The 25,590-nt window shown below is 42.9% G+C and overlaps 1 protein-coding gene across 1 annotated transcript in view; it reads right to left on the reverse strand.

Annotated features, from left to right (window-relative positions):
- Window positions 1-22,176, reverse strand: part of OSBP (oxysterol binding protein) — a 40,683-nt gene extending 18,507 nt beyond the window's left edge. The window contains exons 1-8 of the mRNA XM_055271208.2: window positions 21,815-22,176; window positions 16,919-17,127; window positions 15,018-15,268; window positions 7,862-8,060; window positions 7,505-7,607; window positions 7,060-7,114; window positions 6,737-6,868; window positions 176-421 (exon numbers count right to left, since the gene is read on the reverse strand). Of these exons, the coding sequence (XP_055127183.1) occupies window positions 176-421; window positions 6,737-6,868; window positions 7,060-7,114; window positions 7,505-7,607; window positions 7,862-8,060; window positions 15,018-15,268; window positions 16,919-17,127; window positions 21,815-22,176 (1,557 nt within the window). The remainder of the gene's footprint in view (window positions 1-175; window positions 422-6,736; window positions 6,869-7,059; window positions 7,115-7,504; window positions 7,608-7,861; window positions 8,061-15,017; window positions 15,269-16,918; window positions 17,128-21,814) is intronic.
- Between the last annotated feature and the right edge of the window lie 3,414 nt (window positions 22,177-25,590).

Here is a 25,590-nt window from a genome sequence, read left to right on the forward strand (position 1 = left end):
CAGTAGGTGAATCCCAGAACCTCCAGGGTCTCCAATGCTGAAGTTCTGAAGAAAAAGAATAAAAGCTGGGATGACAGGGACTAGAATTTCTGCAAATATAAGACCCAAGGGATTAACCAAAAAATCATCTCTTTCTTCAGAAAGGAAATGCATTATGGTCCTGAGACTCCTTTACCTGCTCACAGAGGGATCGGTACCCATTCTCCTCTAATCGGTCCAGCTCAAAGGTCTCTCCAAGCAGTGGGTTGAATGGCTTACTGGTGCGGAAGACAGTAGTGGAGTAGGAGGACACGGTGAAAGCTGCAACATAACAGAGCTGTTCTAGAGAATTCTCACATTTTGCAGCTCGGTCTAACAGCTCATGGTATTCCAGATCTTCAGTAAGGCGCTGAAGCATGGACAAGGGCTCATTAAAGTTTACCTGTAAGGAAAAGAACAGATATAAAAACTATGCCCACTCATCTACAAGAAACAGTTTAATTTTTTTGCAGTTGAGGAAATAAATCACTGGGAAAAGAGGGCTTTGCTCAGTAGAGCAGCGCTAATATTTAACCCGCAAACAACCCATTCTCCTTGTCAACTGTTCATGTCTGTGAGTGGCAGAAATCACTGTTTTCATTTCACTAACTGTAAGCTCTTTGAGATGGGAACCATGCCTCTTCTGTTGAGTGCTACATACCCAAGATCCATCAGTGCCTGGCCCACAGAAGACTATCATCAAATAGGTGTTGGATGAATAAGTTTTTAAAAAAAGAAATGCAATGTATTTGTACAAGTATACCCAGAGAGGAAATCAGGTATTTAAAATTCTTGGAGAATGAAAGAAACAGTAGTAAATTATAAGTACAGCTGTATCCTGACTAGTTATAAAAGTTAGCTTCCACCCTGGACAAAACAATTGCTAAATCTCAGTTCAGTTCTGCATCAGGCCAGGATTCTGATTTCTCCTCTGAGGCTGGATAATTGTGTTTCTGGGAGTGAACTGCTCATGATGGGGATTGAGAAGGGGTTGTGCATGCTCTTGCCTTTCTAATTTTGAAGCCAGCTTAAGGCGACCAAGTACTGGATAAAGCAAGCATGTATGTGTTTACGTGTGTGTGCGAGGGATTGGGGGCTTCTGTTGGGGGAGATGTTCATTCATTCATTTATTCACTTACTCATTCCACAAATATTTATTGAGTACCCATGTGTGCCAGACCCTGTGCTACCCACTGGATACAGAGAAGTGAACAAGAGAAGCTGACTTTTTTGGGGAGTGGAGGGGTAAGGAGTGAGAAACATTGTTCATGCTCCCCACCCATCTGCTCCCCACCCATCTGCTCCCCACCCATCTACTCCCCAAAAAAGTCAGCTTCTAAATTAACTTTGAAATTTTAAATGATTTTACTATGTAAAAATTCACTATAAAACAAGTCACGTTCCCAAGTTAGTCCATAAAGCTTATTTAATTAACAATATAGATGAACAAGTCTAAATATTATTAGCCTGAGTTCTAAGTCCAGAGAACAAAAGAAGAAAGAAAAAATTCCCTTTTTAGTGAATGGTTCTGGCCTTAAGCAACACTTTACTTAAACAAACAAAAAAAACACAACACTTTTCTTTCTGATGTTCCATCTCTTTTGGCATTTTTGTTCACCCTCCTACCCACCAATCTCTGAGCTACATATTACCCTAATATTTGCTATCCCCGCTCAATCGTGAAATTAATATCATATAATTTTTAACTGTTAAAAACTTTGAAAACAAAGTATCAAGGAAAAAATTTTCTTGAAATGAGATCACCACTATTAACATTTTCAGTTTGTTTCTATACATTCATACATTTTTAAAAGTAATAAACTTGGCCGCGTGTGGTGGCTCATGCTTACAATCCTAGCACTTTGGGAGGCTGAGGCGAGTGGATTGCTTGTGCTCAGCAGTTTGAGACCAGCCTGGGAAACATGGCAAAACCCCATATCTATAAAAAAACACAAAAATTAGCAGGGTGGGTGGCATGCACCTGTAGTCTCAGTTACTTGGGAGGCTAAGGTAGGATGATGGCTTGAGCCCAGGAAGCAGAGGTTGCAGTGAGCCAAGATCATGCCACTGCACTCCAGCCTGGGCAACAGAGCGAGACCCTGACTAAAAATAAATAAATAAATAAATAAAAAATAAGTAAATAAAATAAAATTCATAAACTAGAGCCTTTTTCTCTGAGAAATATCCCAAATGTTTCTCTGTGAACATTTTCCAGTGAACACAGAGCCACAGGACCAACAACACTCATCCTTTGAGAAATAGGACCTACCAAAACAGTGTGCCATACTCCAGAGCCCTCTTCCCTACACTGAGCGACAAGCAGTATGATGAGAGACTTCTCCTACACTGAGAGACAAGCAGTATGATGACACAAATGCACACTGAGGGGGGTGGCGAGCTGCAACAGCCCTAACCCTCGATTCTTTTTAAAGAGGGCACTTATTAACTACACTCAATAAAATCTGTCAGTGGCAGAATTTTACACAATATGAAGTAACATTTCCATACATTTTGAGGAAAACTGGGGACAGGCAGTATACTCCACTGGTGGTACTAGACATACCAACAGTACATGGGACTAGAATCAGCACATTGCTATCACTGCTTTTCACACACACACACAGCCTTGCCCATCAACAACCAGTTTCTCCAAAAGTGCCAAGCTTCTTATGATGGTCATTTTATTACTCAAAAGCCAAACAGGGAAACAAATGAGTCTGAGTATTTAAAGTAGAAGGAAGCAGGGAGCTATATGGCTGATGAAAAATTGGGCAGCCAAAAAAAAAAAAGACAACCCAGAGATTAGCAGCAGCAGGAAGCCATAACCATTGGTAGGGTGGAGAGATGGGGAGAAGCAGTAGTATTACTACAACCCAGAGGTGAGGGTCCAAGAGAGGAGGATCAGGAGAATGTAAAACATCAAGGCAGGGGAGGCTTGTCCAGTGAAAACTAGAGCCACATAGGTGCTGCCAGAGCACCACTCAAGAGGGCAGAGAGGGAGAGACTTCCCACGGCTATAACCTCCTACTGGTATCTTGCATTAGTGAAGCCCAGCCAGACTCCAGTAGCCACGGAAGCCTGAAAAAACACTTCCTAGAGGGATTAGTTTTCCTGCGTCACAGCCTAGAGTAGGGGAAGGGTGAGGACTTGATCTGCGGGCAAACAGGTACAGGACTGTACATTCTTAAAGGCAAGATCAACAAGGAACTAATGGTAAAGGAGGACAGAGAAGTCACCTAGACCCAGAAGCTATTTCTTTTTTGTTTTTTGTTTTTTTTGAGACGGAGTCTCACTCTGTCGCCCAGGCTGGAGTGCAGTGGCACAATCTTGGCTCACTGCAACCTCCACCTCCCAGATTCAAGCAATTCTCCTGCCTCAGCCTCCCAAGTAGCTAGGATTACAGGCGCGCGCCAACATGCCCGGCTAATTTTTACATTTTTAGAGAGATGTTGGCCAGGCTGGTCTCGAACTCCTGACCTCAAGTGATCCGCCTGCCTCAGCCTCCCAAAGTGCTGGGATTACAGGTGTGGGCCACCGCGCATGGCACCAGAAGCTCTTTCTAAGCAGGAACTACATTTCTGAGACTGCAATGACATGCCTTTCCAGTCCACTTTCCCACTACTCCATTCAAGGCACCTAATACTCCAGGCAAGTGGGGTTTCTTTTCAAGCCCCCAATAAACTAATTATTATTTTAGGTTTATCCTAAGGCTACTCATGGCCTTTTCTTATCTGAAGGTCAACGTTTTTTTCTTTTGAGACAGGGTCTTGCTCTCGCCCAGGCTGGAGTGCAGTGGTGAGATCATGGCTCACTGTAGCCTCAACCTCCTGGTCTCAAGTGATCCTCCCACCTCAGCCTCCCAAGTAGTTAGGACTACAGGCACACACAACCATGCTGGCTAACTTATTATCATTATTATTATTATTTTGTTTTGAGAGAGAGTCTCACTTGTCGTCAAGGCTGGAATGTAGTGGCACCATCTCAACTCACTACAGCCTCTGCCTCCAGGGTTCAAGCCATTCTCATGCCTCAGCATCCTGAGTAGCTGGGACTACAGGCTCGTGCCACCATGCCCTGCCAATTTTTTCTATTTTAGTAAAGACAGGGTTTCATCATGTTGCCTAGGCTGGTCTTGAACTCCTGAGCTCAGACAATCCACTCACCTTGGCCTCCCAAAGTGCTAGGATTACAGGCATGAGCCACTGTGCCCAGCCGAACTTTTTATTATTTTAGAGACAGGGTCTCCCCATGTTGCCCAGACTGGTCTTGAAGTCGTGGGCTCAAGCAGTCCTCCTGCCTCAGTCTCCCAAGTGTTGGGTTGCACCCAGCCCAACACTTCTCTAACAATTCTATGTTATTTGTACATAAACCTATTTGTTTTCCAAGACCCAGTTAATTAATTACTTTGACATCTGCTAAATGATTTATATATGCCAGGCACAGGGCTAAGCATCAAGGTCACAAACACCATCAAGACGTAGCCCCTGATCACAAGAAACGCAGTCTATGAAGAGGCAGAAACCACACATTGGTCCATAGCTTCAAGAGGGTAGGGAGAATGCCTTCTGTATTTTTGTATGCTAAGTAGCTGGCTGTGGACAAAACCTGTAGCCACTCGCCCATCCCCACTATCCATTCTTCCCTTCTTCTACAACTGGTAGAACTCTTAATTTTTCACAAGGCCATTCCATCCAGAACAGAAGTCTTCATTTCTAGCCTTCTCTCCAGCTAACTGTGGCCATATAGCTAAGTTTTAGCCACACGGATTTAAGTGATAGTGATTTATGCAACTTCCAGGAAGCATCTTCTTGGTTTTTTGAGACAGAGTCTAGCTCTGTCACCCAGGCTGGAGTACAGTGGTGCGATCTCAGCTCACTGCAACCTCTGCCTCCTGGGTTCAAGTAATTCTCCTGCATCACCCTCTCGAGTATCTGGGACTAGAGGTGTGCACCACCATGCCCATTTAATTTTTGTATTTTTAGTAGAGACAGGGTTTCACCATTTTGCCCAGGCTGGTCTTGAACTCCTGACCTCAAGTGATACACCTGCCTTGGCCTCCCAAAGTGCTGGGATTACACGCATGAGCCACCGCACCCAGCCAGGATGCACCCTTAAATGGTACAGCCTTTCCTCTTTTTCCATTTTCCGGCTGGCTGGAATAAGGCTCTGATGACTCAAACTGGAGCGGCCACTTTGGGCCTGTGGACTGAGGCCAAAGGCAGCAGAGCCCCAGGACAGAAAGAAGCCTGGCCCTGACACCATAGAGTATGGCACCAGCCCTGGACCACCTACTTCTGGGCTTGAACACAATAATGAGTTAAGCCAACATTTGTTTAAGGCAGAGGTTGACAGCTTTTTCTGCAAAGGGCTGGATAGTAAATATTTAGGCTTTGAGGGCCATATGGTCTTTGTCACAACCACTTAACACTGCTGTTGTAGGATGAAAGCAGCTGCAGATGATACGTAAATGAAAGAGTATCACTGTGCTCCTATAAAATGTCATGGACGTTAACAACTGAATTTCATCTAATTTTCACATCACAAACTGTTAAGCTTCTTAGATGGTAGCCAGAGTTGGCCTGAGGGCCTTAGCGTGATGACCCCTGGCTTAAACTGACATATTTTGAATTTTTTTTTTTTTGCCTCCCCAACCCCACAGTTGGCCCCATGAATTTGTTTCTTTAATAAATTGAACCTATATCTTCTATACCTAACTGAAAACTAGCACAACATCAGGCAAATAGTAGGCACCCAGAAAATGCTTGTGAAATGAACAAGCAGTGATACACACTGTTTACACCAACAACAGTGGAACACTTGTTGGAACACAAAGGGGAGACATTTCATCCTGACAAGATGCACTGGAGGAGGTTTGCTGAAAAGGACACACTATAGCTGCATCCTGAAGAAATGGGTATTAGCCACAGCAGAAAAAAAGTGGCAAGTGTTGATAGGGAACTGACAAAAGTCTAGGCAGAAAGAGCAGTGTGTACAAATGCCCTGAGGGAAAGGACAGGATGCCTGAAGGAAATCCTAATGACTAGAACTCGGGATGTGTGGGGTGGAGCCTCGCCCATGGGGAGGAGTTACCAAGCCCCCCTAAGGTATCTGGACTATGATGAAAGCAATGAAGATCCAGTAAAGGATTTTCAGCTGAGGACTGACATGACTACATTGGCCATTTTTCAAAAATCACTTTGACAACAGTGTAGACAGACTGGAGGAAGACATGACGGGGCAGGGAGGTCAGCCCAAACACCATCCTTGCCATGGGGATGGTCATCTTTCTGGTTTGAATGAACGATTTTTGCTTCTGTGTTCCCTAAGCCTTTGTCTGTGTCGTACTTTCCATAATACTATCACAGAAAATAATATTTTCTACCTGTTTTCATGTCTGTCTCTTTTAAACTACATGCTTCTTGAAAATAGAAACTATGATTTATTTATCTTTGCATGTCCCCAGTGCATCTAGCATAGGAATCTGCTCAAAAATAACTGTTACTGAACATACACATCTGATTCTAGGTGATCTGGGAACATATCAGATCCAGAGCCAAAATTAAAGCAGCTAAATTTATGGAACAGTTTATGACTATAAAGGTAAAAAAGACCATGCCACAAACTGCCTCACAAGTGGGTGGGGCTGTCATATCAGCACTCTTCCCACTGAGGCTTGAGAGGAACTCCTGGCAGCAGCTCCAGTGTGCAAGAACCTTACCGGCATGGGGATCTTAGAGAGTTCTTTTCCAATGCAGTTCTTCATGATGCTCCATAAATTGAGGCTATAGTTTGGCTTGTATGGTATTCTGGTTCTCTTTTCCTTTTTGGTCTCCTCCAGCTGATGCTTGTACTGAGAGCAAAACAAAGCCATTCAACCACCCACAAAGAACAGAAAACCTGGTATTTATAACCTTCCCTTCCCCCGTGCTAAAAAAAGAAAAAAAAAATCAGTTTCTCTTAGCACTTCACAAAAAAAAAAAAAAAATCCTTGGGAATCACAACCCACGTCCTCACCTCTGACATCTCCCATATAAGAGTTACCTGTTCATCAAGGCTGATGTCACTGCTTGCTCCACTGATATTGCTGCCAGTACGTCTGTACGGATAAGAAACACAGGAGAATTAGAACAAAGACCAGAACTAGAGTTTGGTCCTGGATATTTCTTTACAAAGCAGAATGCCAAGTACACTGTATAAACTTATTGATGGGTGATCGAATGATGACATTTAGCATAGGAATGAATTTAAATATCTCTGGAGAATTTGTTTATGTAAAAAAACTGACACTTTTTCACTTAAGAAAAAGGGCCCATTCTACAAACAGATCTTGAGACAAAAAAAAAAAAAGGGAAAAGGGCCCAGATTCAATATTGACAATTATAATACTCTCACTGAAATGTTTTTAACCTTTTGATGGTTAAAATATGATGGTAAAAAATGGTGGTGAAGATATGTTTATTTTCTTCAACAATCAAGGATAACTTACTTGTGGCCCAAATTTTCAGGCATGGTGATGATCTCAGGCGCATCAAAAAATTCATTCTCGTCATCTTCATCACTCATGTCCCCTTTGCCGGAGCAGCACTGATCTACAAGAAGAAAAGCCCCATTTGTTGACTTTGGTTATCTTTACCAAATGTCTGATATAGCAAGTTCTTTTAAATACTAACCACAAACACAGCAAAAAATGGTAGAAAGCAGTGGAAAATCCAGAATAAATCAATGGGTTCCAATTCCATTTCACATGAGTCATTGACTGTGGAGAGTTTGGAGTTCTCCTATCAACTGCAGAAAACCATCTGGTTCACCTTAGAACAGGCTACCTGAGAGCTAAGCGTCTTACCTTTACCAGAACCCACATTGCCAGGAGTGTTTGCCGGCAGCACCGTGGCTCCTCGGAAGGCCCTCTCCAGGTGATTATGCTGCTTTGCCAGCTGCTCGAGGGTCTCTTCCAGTCGGATACGCTGGTCTCTTTCATACTGTAGTGACTTTTGCCATTTTTTACTATGGGTCTGGGCTAACATGAGGAAATCTCTGCAGGCCTGTATGGAGAAAGCGTTGACTGTGTCACCTCAACTAGTCAGAGTTTCCCCTCAGGCTTCTGCACGCCCATTGAGTAACCTTATTCTGGGAACTTTTAACTGGCAAATTACAATGAAAGACTTTCCCTTTTATGCCAAGGTATCAGGGACAGCTAGCTCCATGCTGAAATCAAGGTCAAACCTAGAAAAAAAGTAAATACGGTTGTCATGGTTCTTTTACACTTTCCTGGTCACAAGAACCAAACAAATGCCAAGTGAGCAGTAAACCTAGACAAAGTATTTGGGGCAACATCAAAAAGAGCAGGTATGTGAACTGCACCAAAAGTAGAGAACTGCTGACTGAAAGAAGGATGAGAGCACATACAGGATAACTGCTTTCAACAAATTCTTGACTAAACTCAAGTGACTGAAAGCTAAGGAATTCAGACACTGAGAACAGAGAATCTACACTGAGGCAGACCAAGTATGGGGAAACTCATTTGGCTTTTATTTTGGTCACTAAGAGAAACAACTGACCTTAAAAATTAGGAGCCCTCAGTGTGCAGGAAGAAGGGTTAAAAAGAAAAATATTAGAAGCCTACTTCAAAAATCAAAGAAGAGATTTAGAGAAAAAACCCACAAATATGATTACATCAAGTCCCTCCACTGGCTCCCCACTAACATGAGGATCAAATACTAACTACTGGTTATGAACATAAAGAGACCTTCACAATACGGCCATCACCTGCCTTGTATTCTCCTCGCCAGGCAGGTGTACTTAGCACTGCACCCTACAATGCAGCCATACTGAACTGCTCACCATTTCTTGCACACAGATTTCTGGCACAGGCTGGAGTAGAGTGCAGATCACAGCTCACTGAAGCCTCAACCTCGTCGGGCTCAGGTGATCCTCCTACCTTAGCCCCGCTGAGCAGTTGGGACTATAGATATATACCACCATGGCCGGCTAATTTTTGTGTTTTGTAGAGATGGGATTTTGCCATGTTACCCAGCCTGGTATCGAACTCATGGACTCAAGTCATCTACCCATCTCAGCCTCTCAAAGTGTTGGGATTACAGGCATGAGCCACCGTGCCCAGCCGTGGACACAGATTTCTTTCAGGCCTGCCTACCTCAGCATATGCTATTCACTCTACCTAGAATGTCCATCCCTATCCCCTGTTTCTAAGAAAGGGCAAATCTTTCTTTAAGATCTATGGCAGGCCGGGCGCGGTGGCTCATGCTTGTAATCCCAGCACTTTGGGAGGCCGAGGCGGGTGGATCACGAGGTCAGGAGATCGAGACCACGGTGAAACCCCGTCTCTACTAAAAATACAAAAAAATTAGCCGGGCGTGGTGGCGGGCACCTGTAGTCCCAGCTACTCGGAGAGGCTGAGGCAGGAGAATGGCGTGAACCCGGGAGGCGGAGCTTGCAGTGAGCCGAGATTGCGCCACTGCACTCCAGCCTGGGCGACAGAGTGAGACTCTGTCTCAAAAAAAAAAAAAAAAAAAAAAAAGATCTATGGCAAATGTTACTTTGTGACATCTCCCCACCAGTCTCATAAGCAGCCAGTCTCTTCTCTACATTTCCATTGCATTTTGCACAAACTTCTATTTTACACATGCACAGCAGTATCGTGACTGATTTTCTATCTCTCCAGATGGATCATATGCAATTTAAAGACACATTTTTGAGCTTATTCATATATAGATCTCCAGCTCCTAATTTAGTTGCTCTGTACATAATAGGGACCTGATAAAGTTTGCTTAATAAATAAAGGAAGGAGGCAAGAAATGTAAGCTTAAAAATCTATTCCCTGTTACAGAGAAGCTAAAAGGTAAACAGGATATTTACTCCCATGGTTTCAACCACTGCCTATAGGCTAATGGCTACTAAATCAGTAATTCTAGCCCAGCACTTACTGAGATTCAGAATAGAATATCCAACTCCCTATTCAACAGCTCAAAGTAACTTCAAAATTAACACATCCCAAAGTGAACTCATCACCTTCTGTTTTTTTCTGAGACATGTTCTTGCTCTGTCACCCAGGCTGGAGTGCAGTGGCACAATCATGGCTCACTGCAGCCTCAACCTCCCAAGTTCCAGTGATCCTCCTACCTGAGCCTCCCAAGTAGTTGGGACTACAGGCATGAGCCACAATGCCCAGCTAATTTTTGTAGTTAATATAGAGGTGGGATTCTGCCATGTTGCTCAGGCTAATCTTTCAACTCCCAGGCTCAAGTGATCCACACCTGGGACTATAGGTGTGAAGCACCACACCCAGCCTCATCAGTTTCCTATGTTGTCTCTGCTTTTCCCTTTGATGTTCCGCAATCCAACTTTCAGGGCCCTCCCAGTTGTCCAAGCCAGAAAATTAAGGGGCATCCTTCTCTTACTTTTGCTTCCTTCCTCACAGCCAGTTATCAAGTCCTATTGATTCTTCTTTAATATTTTAAAAATCTGTACATGTCTTTCCATCCTCCATACTCAGAAACAGTACAGAGTGCATACTCTGGAGTTGGACTGGTGTGGCTCAAATCACAGATCCATCCCACTATCTAGCTGTACAAATAAGGGTAAGTTATTTAACCTCTCTGTGCCTCATCTTCCTTTTCCATAAACAAATAATAACAATAGAGTAACTGCCTCAAAGAGTTGTTGTTTTACACGTAAGCACTTAGAACCATATTAGGCTCACAATAAACATTCAATAAGGTGTTAGTTATTATAATTATAAGCTGGGCATGGTAGCTCACATATGTAAAACACTTTGGAAGGCCAAGACAGAAGGAGTACCTGAGACCAGGAGTTTGGGACCAGCCTGGACAACATACAAGACCCCATCTCTATATAAAAATTAAAAAAAGATATAAAAATTTAAAAAAGAGGCTGGGTATAGTGGCTCACACCTTTAATCCCAGCACTTTGGGAGGCCGAGGCAGGCAAATCACCCGAGGTTAGGTGTCTGAGACCAGCCTGGCCAACATAGCGAAACTCCATCTCTGCTAAAAATACAAAAATTAGCCAGGCATGGTGATGTGCCCTTGTAGTCCCAGCTACTTGGGAGGATGAGGTAGAAGAATTGCTTGAACCCGGGAGGCGGAGGTTACAGTGAACCAAGATTGTGCACTGCACTCCAGCCTGGGTGACAAAGCAAGACTGTCTCAAAAAAAACGTTGAGTGTAGCAGCTCTGCCTGTAGTCCCAGCAACTCAGGAGGCTGAGGATTGCGACTCACTTGAGCCTGGGTGCTCAAGGCTGCAGTAAGCTATGATGGTGTCACTGCACTCCAGCCTGGGTGAGAGAGCAATACTCTGTCTCTAAAAAAAAAAAAAAAGAAAAGAAAAGAAAAGAAAAAGGCTGAGCACAGTGGCTCATATCTGTAATCCCAGCACTTTGGGAGGCCTAGGCAGGTGGATCACAAGGTCAGGAGTTCAAGACCAGCCTGGCCAAGATGGTGAAACCCCATCTCTACTAAAAAACACAAAAAATTAGCCGGGCATGGTGGTGTGCGCCTGTAGTCTCAGCTACTTGGGAGGCTGAGGCAGGAGAACTGCTTGAACCCGGGAGGCGGAGGTTACAGTGAGCTGAGATCACACTATTGCACTCCAGCCTGGGTGACAAAGCGAGACTCTGTCTCAAGAAAAAAGAAAAAAATTATGACTGCATCAAAATTGGTCTCATCTTCTAATCCACTACTACCAAGCTTAGTTGGTATGATCTGCACCCCTTCCCTCACAATTAACTCCTCCCAAGCCTCATGCTAGCTACTTCCTTGCTCAACTAATAGTCAATTACCAGCAGTTCCCAGACTTTGGGGAAAGGGATGGATCTGAGTATCCCATACCACTACCTGGATCAAAGCTTCTCCCTCATTCCCTTTTATTTCATTTATTTATTTCATTTATTTATTTATTTATTTTTGAGACAGAGTCTCGCTCTGTCGCCCAGGCTACAGAGTGCAGTGGTGCGATCTCAGCTCACTGCAACCTCCACCTCCTGGGTTCAAGTGATTCTTATGCCTCAGTCACCATGTCTGGCTAATTTTTTTATTTCTTTTAGTAAAGATGGGGTTTCACCGTGTTAGCCAGGCTGGTCTCGAACTCCTGACCTCAGGTGATCCACCTGACTCGGCCTCACAAAGTGCTGGGATTACAGGTGTGAGCCACCGTGCCTGGCCTCATTCCCTTTTAGTAATACTCACTGTAATTAAAATTTGCCAGAGACAATCATATGTCAGGCACTTTGCTGAGAGCCTCACATCAATTATCTGACAAAAGCCTTTCGACAAGCCTTTGAAGTATCTACTAGTATCATTACCATTTACAGATAAGGAATTGATGTCACAGAGGATGCAGGTTGCCCCAAGTTATACACATAGGTCATAAAGGCAGTTGGACAGGATGCAGGTTGCCTCAAGTTACATACATAGGTCATGGAGGCAGTTGGGACTCCAGGCCCCAAGCTCTAGCTTGCCTTTCTTCATAGGAAGACTCTCACTGCTCCTTCAGAATTTAGTTGAGGAAATTAGAGAAATTTCCTAGTCTGAGCCAAATACTTCCAAAGTGCTATAGCACAGCAGCCTGTGCTCATTTCTATCAAGTCACTTAGCATAGTCCATAATGATCCCTTTAATTCTCCATCCCTCACTAAATAGTGATCTTCCTGAGGACACGGACCATATCTGCTCTCAGCAATATCCACTAGCACAGTTCGTGGAACACAGCTCACGCTCAATAGATGGCAGATGAATATACTAAAAGTGTCAAATTTACCTCTCTGGTCAGATTCACTTAGACAGTTAGAAAAGCTCTATCCTAAGCAGTCAAGAAAACTGAAGCGGCCATAAAAAAGAACAATATCATGTCCTTTGCAGCAACATGAATGCAGCTGGAGGCCAATATCCTAAGTGAATTAATGCAGATACAGAAAAAAAAAATACATCTTCTCATTTACAAGTGGGAGCTAAACATTGGGTACACACCAACACAAAGATAGAAACAATAAACACTAGGGATTCCAAAAGTGGGGAGGAAGAGAACCAAAGGTTGAAAAACTACCTGTTGAGTACTACGTTCACGACTTGGGCAACGGGATAATCAGAAGCCCAAACCTCAGCATCACGCAGTATACCTATGTAACAAACCTGCACGTGTGCCCTTCGAATCAAAAATTAAATTAATTTTTAAAGAAGTAATTGAGTGAAACATATTCTTCCTTTGATACAACTTTGCCCGTTTAGAGCTGTGATGCTCTAGCATGTTAATTTTTAACATGTGTATTATACTTAAGGCCTTGCTAGTATCATCTAAAAGGTACAAAGGAAACAACACAGGGATAAAAAAGTGTATTTTAAGCAATAACTGGCTAGGAAAAGGGCACAGGCAGTGCAACAAGAGAGTAAAGAATGAAAACAGAACTCACCTCTGACTTCCAAGAGATCATTCCCTTTAACACAAACTCTGGACACTTAGAACTTAGGGAAGAATTTCCCCAAGGAACAAAGATGAGTACATTTTCAAGACAAAAATTGAAACTAAAGTTTTAGTTTTATAAAGGGATGCTTTACTTAGCAAAATTTTTACATCAGGGTAAAAAAAAAATTATGGATTGGGGTGTTCACCTGATTTGGATAGAAGGTGGCATTCACTTTCAGGAGACCATTGTGCCAAGTTGTTTTATTTAAAAAGTATACGTATTTACTATTTAATTGACTGTATGACTTAATGAAGTTTTCCTGATCACAAGGGGACTGGAAAACCAGACACAGAGTCTCCAGGAATACATGACCAGACATGAGAAACACAAGCACCATGACTGGCTGACTGGTCAGTCCTAGGAGATAATTTTCCCACAGTCCCTAAGTGGAGAATGTAATTTGTCTTTTTACCTTCTGTGAATCACAGCACTGAACGAAGTGTTAAACACATCAGAAAAATGATGTTAAAATAAAGTTTATCCAACTTTCTATTAAGTAAGAAAGGGGTTAAATGAGAAAAATGATACTTTCCCATGGTCATGGGAAAGTCTGGCACTAGAGAGGTAATTTCACCCCATTTAATTAGGAAAAAAAAAAATCTACCCCGCATAATTTCTCACAGAGTACCCTTCTCACTTATGAAATGCCTTTGAATGTTTTTATGCAGAAGGTAACTAAAACAACCTGCCAGGCGAGAATCAGTAGAGGAAAAGCAGCACTGTTTAAACCATGTATTCATTTCTTACGTATCAATACATCGGTAATACCAGGGGTGATCTGTTTACTCAGAGTCTTGTACCCAAGCAGCTAAAATGTTCTGCAAACCAACAACAGTCACCCAAGTTAGGAGTCATAAGGAGGCTGAAGTTTTACCACTCTTTTTAAAGAAAGGTGCCCAAAGTTGAATATTTTGTCTTATCACCAAAATTATCCTTGAATTCAAGGACTAAAGATGGGAATAACAAGTATTATAAGGTTCTCACTAGTACCTGATCTAGCCTCCACTTACCACCTTTTATGCCTGAATGCATTAGTAAAGTAAGGAGATGACTCTAACTTAAAGCTCAAAGAACATGACAATGGAAGGGACTCAGGGAGATCTTTTAGTTCCAACAGATGAAATGAGACAAAAATAAATAAATAAATAAATAAATAAATAAATAAATAAATAAATAAAATCACGACCTAGAGAAATTAAGGGACTCAGCTAATACTGATCAGATGTCCTAGTGGTTGCAGAGCAGTCAGTGAGGGAACCCTGGACTCCTGATTCCCAGCTGAAGCAAAGACCTCCTGATCACTTGAGCAGAGCATGAAAGTCATTCAATCTGTACAGCCTGTTCTATTTCATGCAGTAAACAATGTAACGTAAAGCCCTTGAGCAGTGAAGCAGGCCCTAATGTTCTGTGCTTTATCAATTACAATTTTTAGGCATTTGGGGAAAATTATGTTTCAAAGAGGGAATGAATCAAAAAGCAACAGACACCATCTACACTCACGTTGATCATGGCATTGGATGTTATCCTAAATAGTGTGGCTCGTTCGTTGACCTGTTTGATCTTTTCATTGCTCTCAGCAGGCAACTTCAGGGACTCCAGCTCACTGAGGGAACGCTGCAGAGCTGTGCCATGCTTAGCTATCAAGTCATTGCACGTGCTCAAGTCCTCTACTTTGCTGGAGAGGGTCCGAAGCGTATTCTGCAGCTCAGTCTTGTCAGTTTGTGAGACAGACTCTTCATCTCCTGATTCATCTGCAGGAATGAAAAGAAAGGTTATATGATTCCAGAGCCAGGAGTGAGAGTTGGAACCCTACCTACTCTGTCCAGAAACAAACCAACATTCCTCATGCTGTGTGCATTCTGACTCACTGAAAACTTGCCATTACCAGATGGTTTCTCTATAGTGTGGTCCACAGATCACCTGCACCACAAACACCCCAGGTCCTTCTTAAAGGGGCAGAGTCTCTAGGCCCACCCCTAGAGACTTTCATTTAGCTGGTGTGAGGCAAAGCCCAGGAATCTGCCTTTCTAATAAGCTGCCCAGGTAACTGACACACACTGAAGTTTGAAAACCACTGACCTACAAGACAGAATGGAAAAGCTGAAAGGCTCTTGGAATTGGGAATTAATTACTGAGCTCTTTAACTCTAGCTTGAGGATTCCTATCTAGTCCAAGCTAACTATTACTGCAAATCCACTATCATCTGATAGGTGACTGATGGGACCTATATTAAATGAGTTGAGAATCACAGTCTAGCATTTTGTAGACAAAGTCCACATCACAAAAAAGGCCATTAATTTGTCTTCTGAAAGAGAGCTCAGAAACTTTATGAGTAAAGCCACCATGAAAAGAACGCAAAAACTCACTTTAAATAGCTCTCCAATAATAAGTCAAGTACAGAAGCTATGTTGTACCTCTCACACTCAACACTTTGTAACTGCAAAGTGCTTTTCTAGCAGTGTCACTTCCTTTGGAGGAGCTAACATCGGAACTGAAAGCAAGAAAAAAAAAAAAAGAGAAAAGACCTGTCCTTTCTGCTAGACAGAGAGATGGGGCCAAAGTCAAAATATAACTTACTACCAAACAATTTACAAACCAATGAATTCTCCTTTCACTGATGAATGAACATACAGTATGGGAAATGACAGGGGATAAGATAACAAAGTCAGCAGATGACCATCTTGGTCAGTTCTAGGTAAACAAGCTCAGTATGATTAAACTATCAATATATCAGCGGAAAATCCTACCATTTTCCTTGAAGAATAGTCGAAACATAACTTGATTGCTCCTTTTAGTTAACTAATGCAGCAAAATGAAGATTTTTCATAGAAAATATCACATTTACAGTTTTTGGCAGTCTCCTAAAATTGTTTCAACTTAACTAACAAAGAGTTAAGTAAGAAGGTATCAGGAGAAAAAGAAGGTATCATGAATAGATCCAAATTCTGAGGTATAATATTCCCAAGACTGACCCACCAATAAAATAATTATTTCTCAAAATTTTAAGGTAGCCAATTAAAAGGCAAAAGAACAACTGTCATGCCTCTAGGATAGAATTTTTCAACCTTGGCCAGATAATTCTTTGTTTTGGCAGCTGTTTGGTATATTATAGGAGGTTCAGCAGCATCCCAGGCCTCTACTCTCTAGATGCCATAGCACCTCCCTCCCTTAGCTGTGACAACCAACAATGTCTCCAGACACTGCCAAATGTCCCCTGGGGAAGAGAATCAACCCTGGTTGAGAACCATCACTCCAGCAGAAATACTGCATGAAGATGAGAAGCTTGAGACCCCTAGGAAATAGGTGATAATCAAATGACAAAGCATAACGATGACAAACAAAATCTGTGCATAAAAGGGGCAAACAGAAAGTTCCCCAGGCAGGTGTTCTTTGCTCCTGACCTGACTCTGCCAGCATCTTCACAGCTTTGGCCTTGGCCAGTTCCAGGGCCGTCACCCAGCGCTGCCGCTCAACTTCTGAACTAGCTTTCAGATGGTAGGTCTGAGCACCCCCATTGGAAATGATGAAGTTGCAGGAGTCCTCCACGGTGATGTTGGCTGTGGCGAGGTTGATGGTACCACGGCAGGTATGTCTCATTTCTGCCTTTGATCTGTAATAACAAGACAAAGACAATTTAAACAGAAAATTGACGGTTTATCTTTATCACATTCCATTTCTTTTCATAACTCTGAGCTCCCTGAAAATATGATAGTCTTAGGAATCAGCAAGTTCTGGTCCCTCAAACGGGTCCCTAAAATTCAAGAAACAATTAGTGGGGATTTCCTTTCAGAGCCTGTCAGTGTTGTTTCTGAGTCAGATTTTTTTTTTTTTTTGCTTTGCTGTCCCTCTTACCATTTTCTTTTTAGAAATAGGCTTCACAGGCCAGGCGCCTGTAATCCCAGCACTTTGGGAGGCTGAGGTGGGCGGATCACCTGAGGTCAGGAGTTCCAGACCGGCCTGGCTAACATGGTGAAACCCTGTTTCTACTAAAAATCCAAAAAATTAGCCAGGCGTGGGGGCGTGTGCCTGTAATTCCAGCTACTCAGGAGGCTGAGGCAGGAGAATCGCTTGAACCTAAGAGGCGGAGGTTGCAGTGAGCTGAGATCCCAGCATTGCACTCCAGCTTGGGCAACAAGAGCGAAACTCCGTCTCAAAAAAAAAAAAAAAAGAAAGAAAGAAAGAAAGAAAGAAATAGGCTATACTGAGGTATAACTACATGCAACGTTAATTTAGCAATTTTAAAGGTACAACTGAATGAGTGTTGACAAATGTACACAAGTGCATAACCATCACCACAATCAAGATGTAGAACATTTCTATCATCTCAGTAAGTTCCCTCATGCCCTTTTGCAGTCAGGAATTATCTTTTACTTAGCAAGTTATAATTATAAATTGCCCTATAACCTCATGCAACATTCTCATTTCCTAAGAATAGCTCCATTTTATATATACCAAACCATCTCGCTCCTGACTGTAACTCAGCCCAAATAAGAACTCAGCCCAATGTTACACCATGCTTAGAATTATATCACAGAAGTGTAAAAAAAGCACCCTTAAATGTTTAGAGTATTAAATATTGGCTATGGTTCAAATGATACGAAATAAGAATAACTACCTCTCTGGGGAAGTAAAAAGGAATCACCAAGTGTTTTAATCTTTCTGGAATATGTTCATTCCTAAGGTCCACCATACTCTACTGGTGGGAACTCCTAAGCCATCTATTAATAGCTAGGAAAGATTCAGCAGATCTGCTCTCAGAGAACTGGGTGTAAAAATTTTCCCAATCTCTAGTGACTGACAGTTCTATTAATAGACTAACTTTTGAACTTTACAGCATTACTTGGTGACAAGCTATAAGACACTTCACATAAAATACCAAGCTTCACATAAAATATCAAGCTTCTAGCACAATTGAGTGTCTAACACAAACTGTGTCATTTCCCTACCACCCGCTGGTTATGCCCAGGAACCTGCATGTTGAGACTGCAGTCTTCCCTGTCCAAATTGGAACACAGAGGTCAAAGTCCTTTGCCAACTGCCACAGTACAAAGCAGAGCCATTTCCCTTTTAGTGGAGTCAAGCAGCCAAACACACCTGGCATATCCAGAATTCCTGCATGCCAGAAATGGCACACACCCCATAAGGTTTGGTATATTTGAGAAAGTCTGGAAGACAGGTTTGTTGTCGTTCAATTTCTCACATGAACTGTTCTTCCTTCCTCAAATGCACACTTGAATAGTATGGGAAGGCCAGAGGGGTCTCAATGGACTGGGCCATTTTCCATCTCCTGCACCTGCCACACTGTAACATGAATCCGTTTTTTCTATTCTTACCTCCCCACCCCCAAGCTTCAGTTACATTATGAATAATGCAGGCTGAATTACAGATGCACAGCTGACAGGCCAGCTCGCTCATGTTTCCTACTCCAAGTATACTACTTGGACCTTCCTCCACATTCCTCCTTATTGGAGCTTTTCAGAAACCACTTCTTAGGAATCTCTTCTGCCTGGGTCATCATTGTAAACTACAGAAGTTTCTCATATTACAAAAAGTCTGTAGCAGTTTAAAAAATACCAAGGAACTCTGGGAGTAGGGCAGGCTTGATCTCGGAGCTCTTGGGTTTGGGCAGATACACTTATGATTATAAATGATTAGTGCAGAAGCTGGAAAGACATGACTCTCAGGGTACAAGATAGCTTCTTCAGGCACTACGATATTAGGTGGTATTTTCTGGCCAGAAAGTTCTTCCCTGAAAAGGCTAGCTGAAATAGTAATTCAATCTCTAGAAGCTAGCCAGGAAAACTAATACTATGGCCTGTCACAATGTTTCTGGGAGAGCTGGGATTCTATATAAGGTTTTAAGTAATGGGACATCTAAGTAACTGGGTACATAAGGAAGCCCAGGATAGGTAAAGGAAGTGGTTTGCCAAGGCTTATTAGGACAGCTCATCTGAGGATGGGTCTAGGAAGTACACAATCCCACTTAAAAGGAAAACAGTATTTTGGAAACAGCATATATAAGAAACTGCAGGTTTTGGAGGTATGAAAAGCAGGAGGAATGACAACTTGTCTAAATAATTCTTGGAGGAAGATGAGGACCAGAAGAATCCTGCAGGAAAAAATAAACTGCCAGTATACTTGATAGGAAGTATTTCAGTGCAATTTTGAAGGTAGTGCACAGATTGATAACTCTGGATCCCGCTGGTTTGTTTATAGGTGGGACCATCTAAGTTGACTAGTGCAGGCCTATGGCGTATTTCCCAATATGTGGTTTGGTATGTTTTGGAAGGAGTTTTATATGTAGTCAGACAGGTACCACTAGCTCTTGTAAGGGAGAAGTTAAAAGTGGTAACAAATACTTAAAGAGACAGCAACATATAAATTATTTTAGTGTCTAAGATCACTATTGATCAACACTAGTACTGATCAAAGAATCAACTGGCCTGGAAAGTGGATCTGGTAAGAACTCGGATGAGAAATGACCACATATGAAGGCCCTGAGGTGATATACAATTTTTGAAAATGCAAAAACAGTATTAATATTGACTTGCGACACAAGTCAGGATATAAATCAATTAAACATTAAAATGATGGTCAATAATAACAGGAAAACATGAACTTGAATGAGAGAAAAATCTGGGGAAATTAAAATTTTAGATTTGTAATCTAAGTTTAAATGGATGGTCCTGGATAAGTAGTTAGAAAGGGTTATAATTAAAATCAATTCTGAATACAGTAATGCAAATGAAATATACAATTATTCACAACTGTTGATTAAGCAGTGAGGATGCGCTATCTAAGGCATTTTGCCCTGTAAGAGGACAGCTAAAAATGTGTTCCTGCCAACAACCTCCAACTCCCACCTTCAATTTCTCCTCAAAATTCTCTAAGAGCCAATACAGTGGAGTTGATGGAAAAGAGACTTGTTCAGCCTCTCTGGGTAGCAGAATGATTCCTGGTGAAGGAAAAGAAATATAGAGTGAGCTGCTCTTCAACATCAGTGTTTTGGGTCTCAAAGAGGACGGTCTCCGGAAAAAAATATTTCAATTGGAATGTCATTAAGCTAAATATCCCTTAAAGGAGACTTTTATACTTTTTGCATAAAATACACATAGTAAGCATGATCCATAAAATTACTTGCTATTGATAAGCAATTATCTCTGTAACTGACTGATTCATTTAACACTAACCTGAGTTTTAGGTTAGATTAGTGTGAACAGAAGTAGTTTCAAACCCCAACTCCTCCAAAACCTTGGGAAAGTTGCCCATGCTAAGTCTGTTTTCCTCATCAGTAAGATGGGAATATTTCCCAACTCCTAGGGTTGTTGTTGGGAGTCAACAAAATACCGTAATGAAATACTGTATATAAAACACCTAGACACATTGTCCAGCCCTCAGGAAATGTTTACGCCCTGTCCCCAAATCATCTTTCTTAACTCCTCTATCCATTTTAGCCCAAAAGCATGCTATGGGATGGCCAGGTTAGGAGTCACCATAAATATGTATTAAACAGTCCGAAATAAACCTTGTTCAACAGAAGTAATCATACCAAAGACACGGATTCTTCTTTTAATAAAAGTTAATCCTAACTAACCAAAAAAATCACAGAAATACCGGATAAAACACTTAATCATTTCTACAGGAGGAGGTGGGGCAAGCAAAAATAAAAGCAGCACCGGGGTGCACATCTCCATTCTGGGCTGTCCAGGGGCGAAAGCATATGCAAAGTCTTGGAGAGATAAGACAGAAAGCGGACGGAATACCGAAGTCACCCTGTGTGTGTGATGTCCTTGTGTCTGAATGTGAAGGGAGCAAGGACGGGCACATCAAGAGCTACGAATAACCTTGAGTTTTGGAGACTGGGCACTGACAGCTAAAACTTGGGACTTCCACTGTAAGTTCCTTTGGAGGAGTGCCTCGGGCTTGCTCTGCTGTATGTGTTCCCTTAGTACCTACACCAGTGCCTTGCTTGCAGAATTAATAATTGCACCCATGTGCGGTGGAAATACAATGGAAGAACAGACGCTCTCCATACAACTGCTGACTGGAAAAGCTGGGAGCGAAGGGAAGACAAGGCACAAAGAGTGGGTAACCCGAGGGGAGGGGAGGTGCACGTCCAGGGGCTTTTCACTTTCGTGACAGTGGGCTCCGACCCCTGGGCTGTCAATCCGCACAGATGACGAAAAGGGGCCTGGGGCAACCCTGGCTGCGGTGCCGGCTGGTGGTAATGCGGGCGCTGGGACTGTTGTCAGCGATTGGGGAGACAAGGTGAGCGACGGCGCCCCGGAAGCAGTTACCTGTAGTAGCTCAGGAGCCCGTTGCTCAGCACGAACCACCGCCGCTGGTAGCCTTTGATATAATTGGTCCATTTGAAGAGCCAGCCCTCTCGAGCCGAGCCCGAACCCCCAGCGCCCGAGCCGCCCGAGCCCCCAGTCGGCGGCGCAGGGGCCGGGCCAGCCGCCGCCACTCCCCCGGCCCCCGGGCCCGGGCCTCCCGCCGCCGCCGCGACCACCGTCCCTGACGCGGCCCCGGAGCCTGGCCCCGCGTCTCCGCGGCCGCCGCCTCCTCCCACCAGTGGGGGACCGGCGCCGCCGCCGCCAAGTGCTGCAATGGCTGCCGGGCCTGGCCCCACAACTCCTCTCAGCTCCGTCGCCGCCATGAGCCGCCGCCGCCTGGAGATAGAGGACCGGAACCGCCTACGAGAGCCGCCGTCGCCGCCCGGAGCGCCCCACACGGCTACCGCATCAGCCACCGTCGCGCAGCGTCCCCGCCCCGCCAGGCCAGCCGCGGGGAGGAGGGATCGGCCGCCGGGAAGAAGGACGTCGATTGGTGCCGCTGAGTGTCACTTGAGGAAGACCCTGCGGACATTGGCATTTCTCTCGGGCCTGTCAATCTACAGCACCCAGTGAGAGCCTGGGGTGGGACGCGTCCGCCAGACCCGCCGTTGATTGGTTCTTATAAAGGCCAATCAGACTTTTGGGGAAGTTCATTGGTGCTTTCCTGAAGTTTCCAGCGCTCAGGGAGGACGGGAGAATGCGGAGTGCCCGACCAATCTGATCGCCGATTGGCTGGTGTTTCCGCCATTCATTTCAGTTTATGCTCCTGTCACTGCCACGTCACCCCCTCCCATCACTCTTCTCATCATCCTTTTCCGCCCTTATGGATTGGTGGTTGGTATCAGCTGCTTCACCTTTTCTACCATTTACTGAACGAGTTGAGGAAAAAGGGAAGGAGTCTCGTCTTTACATCCTTATTTTCTTTTTTTATTGGTTGGCACCTATGCCACTCACGTGGTGGAGAGGCGGGGCAATAGTTGGAGATGATTGGTTGTGAGACCTTGGCTGTGAAAGCAGCATTGCTGACCAATGAGAGAGACCTAATGAGAGATGGGCAGGCCGGGGCAACCAATGAAATACGAGAAGAGCGCTTGGGGGCGTGTCCGCCTGCTTTCAGCCTTTGGGAAGTTGGTGGGAGGTGAAAGTGACTCGGCCTCTTAAAAGAGTTTTTTTGACATGGGTGTGATGTCGTGTTCTGTTTTTCTGAATTAAGACCTTTGTAGCTTCTTGTTAGGAAGAACCTGGAGGACAGAGTAACTCTCGGCAGTCAGTCCCTGCCTAAGGCTCCCTTGAAGGACCCCCTTCTAACTCGAAGCTGGTCACCCAGATTCCAGGGGTGCCCAGAAGTAGCTTTTCCAGTCCCTTCCTGGATCCATGGTCCCCCTAGTTCCCTTCCCTGTTTGCTCTTTATCGCTCCACACCCCTTGTGTCTTGATTCCAGACTGTCATATGCCTATACTGATTATGTCCCCTTCAGAAGTAGATTCGCGAGGACCTTACTTTACGTGTCTCTTCCAGACCTAAAGGCCGTTGGTTTTAGCATCATAGGTGCCACGTATATGCTTAACTTTGGACAGAAAATTATTTTTTTGTATCTTTAAACTGATATATCGTAGTTGTACATATTTAACTTTGGACAGAAAATTTTTTTTATATCTTTAAACATATATCGTAGTTGTACATATTTTCAGGGATACATCTGATATTTTGATACATGTATTCAATGTATAATTATCAAATCAGTGTAATTGGGATATCCATCATCTCAAACATTATCTTTGTGTTGGAAGATTTTCTGCTATGCGTTCTCTTGTAGCAGGAAATTGTTATTTTTGATCAGCTGACTATTCACACATTTGTGAAGATTACAACTTCAGTAACTAATGTAACATTTAGATGTAAGCTATTGTTGCAAATGTAGCCTAAAGCGCTGTACTTTGGGGAATCTAGCATCTGTTACATTTTGCTAGTTTGAACAGGCCATAGAAATAGCTATTAATACCATAAAAGAAATTGACTTTCTTTGCCAATGTGCTTCCCAGTGTCAATAAATTAGAGTATCCTTTTTTAGAAAATGGTTTTAAAAGAAGAGAAGTATGTATTGAATTCTGGAGAGAGAATACTCTTTAAAAATCTGCAATTTTTACTATCAGGGTTCATTTGTATAGCTCATTACTAGTGAATTTCTCTGAATGTGTAGAGCAAAATAAAATCTGCTGTTAGATGTAGGCTATTTGGGATTAATTTTTTTTTAACTGAGCTAGAGTTAATCCATTTAGGCTTGACTCCTGCTTTTGCTACTTACTGGGTCTATGACTTTGAGAAAATTATTTAAGCACTCCAAGTCTCAGTTTTCACTTCCGTTAAACAGGAATAAAACCTCACAGGGATGCTGTTGTGATTAAGTGCATTTGAATGTGTTTGATAAACTGCAGATAGCTACAAACATGTGAGTTGTGTTGCCAAACACATCTCACAGGTTACTTGCCATCACAAAGGAGAAACATACTTTTACAACGGGGAGATCTGGCAGTCCCCACCTTAACCCAGTTATCCAATTTAGTTATCAGTAACCCTTGGACAACCAACATTTTTATGAGGTTCCCAGTGTGCTGCGGCATGAAGTATACAGCATCACTTAATGGTGTTTTCTTGCCAAAAATACTGAAAGTGAATCTAATCAAGGCTTTGGATCTAAACTCCAGTTTACTGGGCTGGAAGAACCAGTTGAACCATAACCCCAAGGAGATAATCAGATAAATCAAGAACGTGAAGCATTCTATAAGACAACTATTTTATAGAAGATAAGACATAAAGATCAAGGAAAATCAATGTCATAAAAATGGCCAGGGGTGATTGTTCTTAATTTGAAAAAAAAACTTAAAAAGATATAATCAAATGCTTAATTGGATTCTGGTTCTGAAAAAGCAGGCTTTTAGACATTTTTGAGACAATTGGGGAAATTTGAAAATGGACTGGTATCAGATGTTGTTAGTTGTTACATTTGTTCATTGTAATAATGGTATGCTGGACATAGGGGAAAACATCTTTACAACTTGGACAAAGGTAGGAGTGAAGAGTTATCGGTAACTCTCTTTGAAATGGTTCAGCAAAAAAGAAAGATAAAGAGACCAGTCTGGGCAACATAGTTAAACCTCTGTCTCTACTAAAAACAAAAGCAAAAAAAAAAAACAAAAAAATTAGCTGGGCATGGAGGCATGTGCCTGTAGTTCCAGCTACTTGGGAGACTGAGGTGGGAGGACTGATTGAGCCCAGGAGGTCGAGGCTACAGTGAGCTGTGATTGTGCCACTGCACTCCAGCCTGGGTGACAGAGTGAGGCCCTATCTCACTCACACACAAACACACACACACACACACACACACACACACACACAGCCAAGGAAAGATAAATACTTTGAAATGCATACACACACACCTGTCTGTCTGTCTGTCTGTCCACCTCCCTACCTACCTACCTATCAAGCAAATATGGCAAAATGTGGTAAGTATATAGGTGTTTACTGTACTATTATTTCTACTTTTATTGTATATTTGGAATAATAATTTTAAAAAAGGTTTTGAGAGGCTAGTTTGACCTACTGTTGTTACCTAACACTGCCTCCAGATTACAGACCAGAATTCTTGGCCTGGCAAATGAGACCCATGACAATCTGATGTCACCTCTCCTTTCTAGTCCTTTTTTTTTTAGACAGAATCTCACTCTGTCACCTAGGCT

Source organism: Symphalangus syndactylus, chromosome 1 (genome assembly GCF_028878055.3).
Source record: "Symphalangus syndactylus isolate Jambi chromosome 1, NHGRI_mSymSyn1-v2.1_pri, whole genome shotgun sequence".
Taxonomy (NCBI): Eukaryota; Metazoa; Chordata; class Mammalia; order Primates; family Hylobatidae; genus Symphalangus; species Symphalangus syndactylus.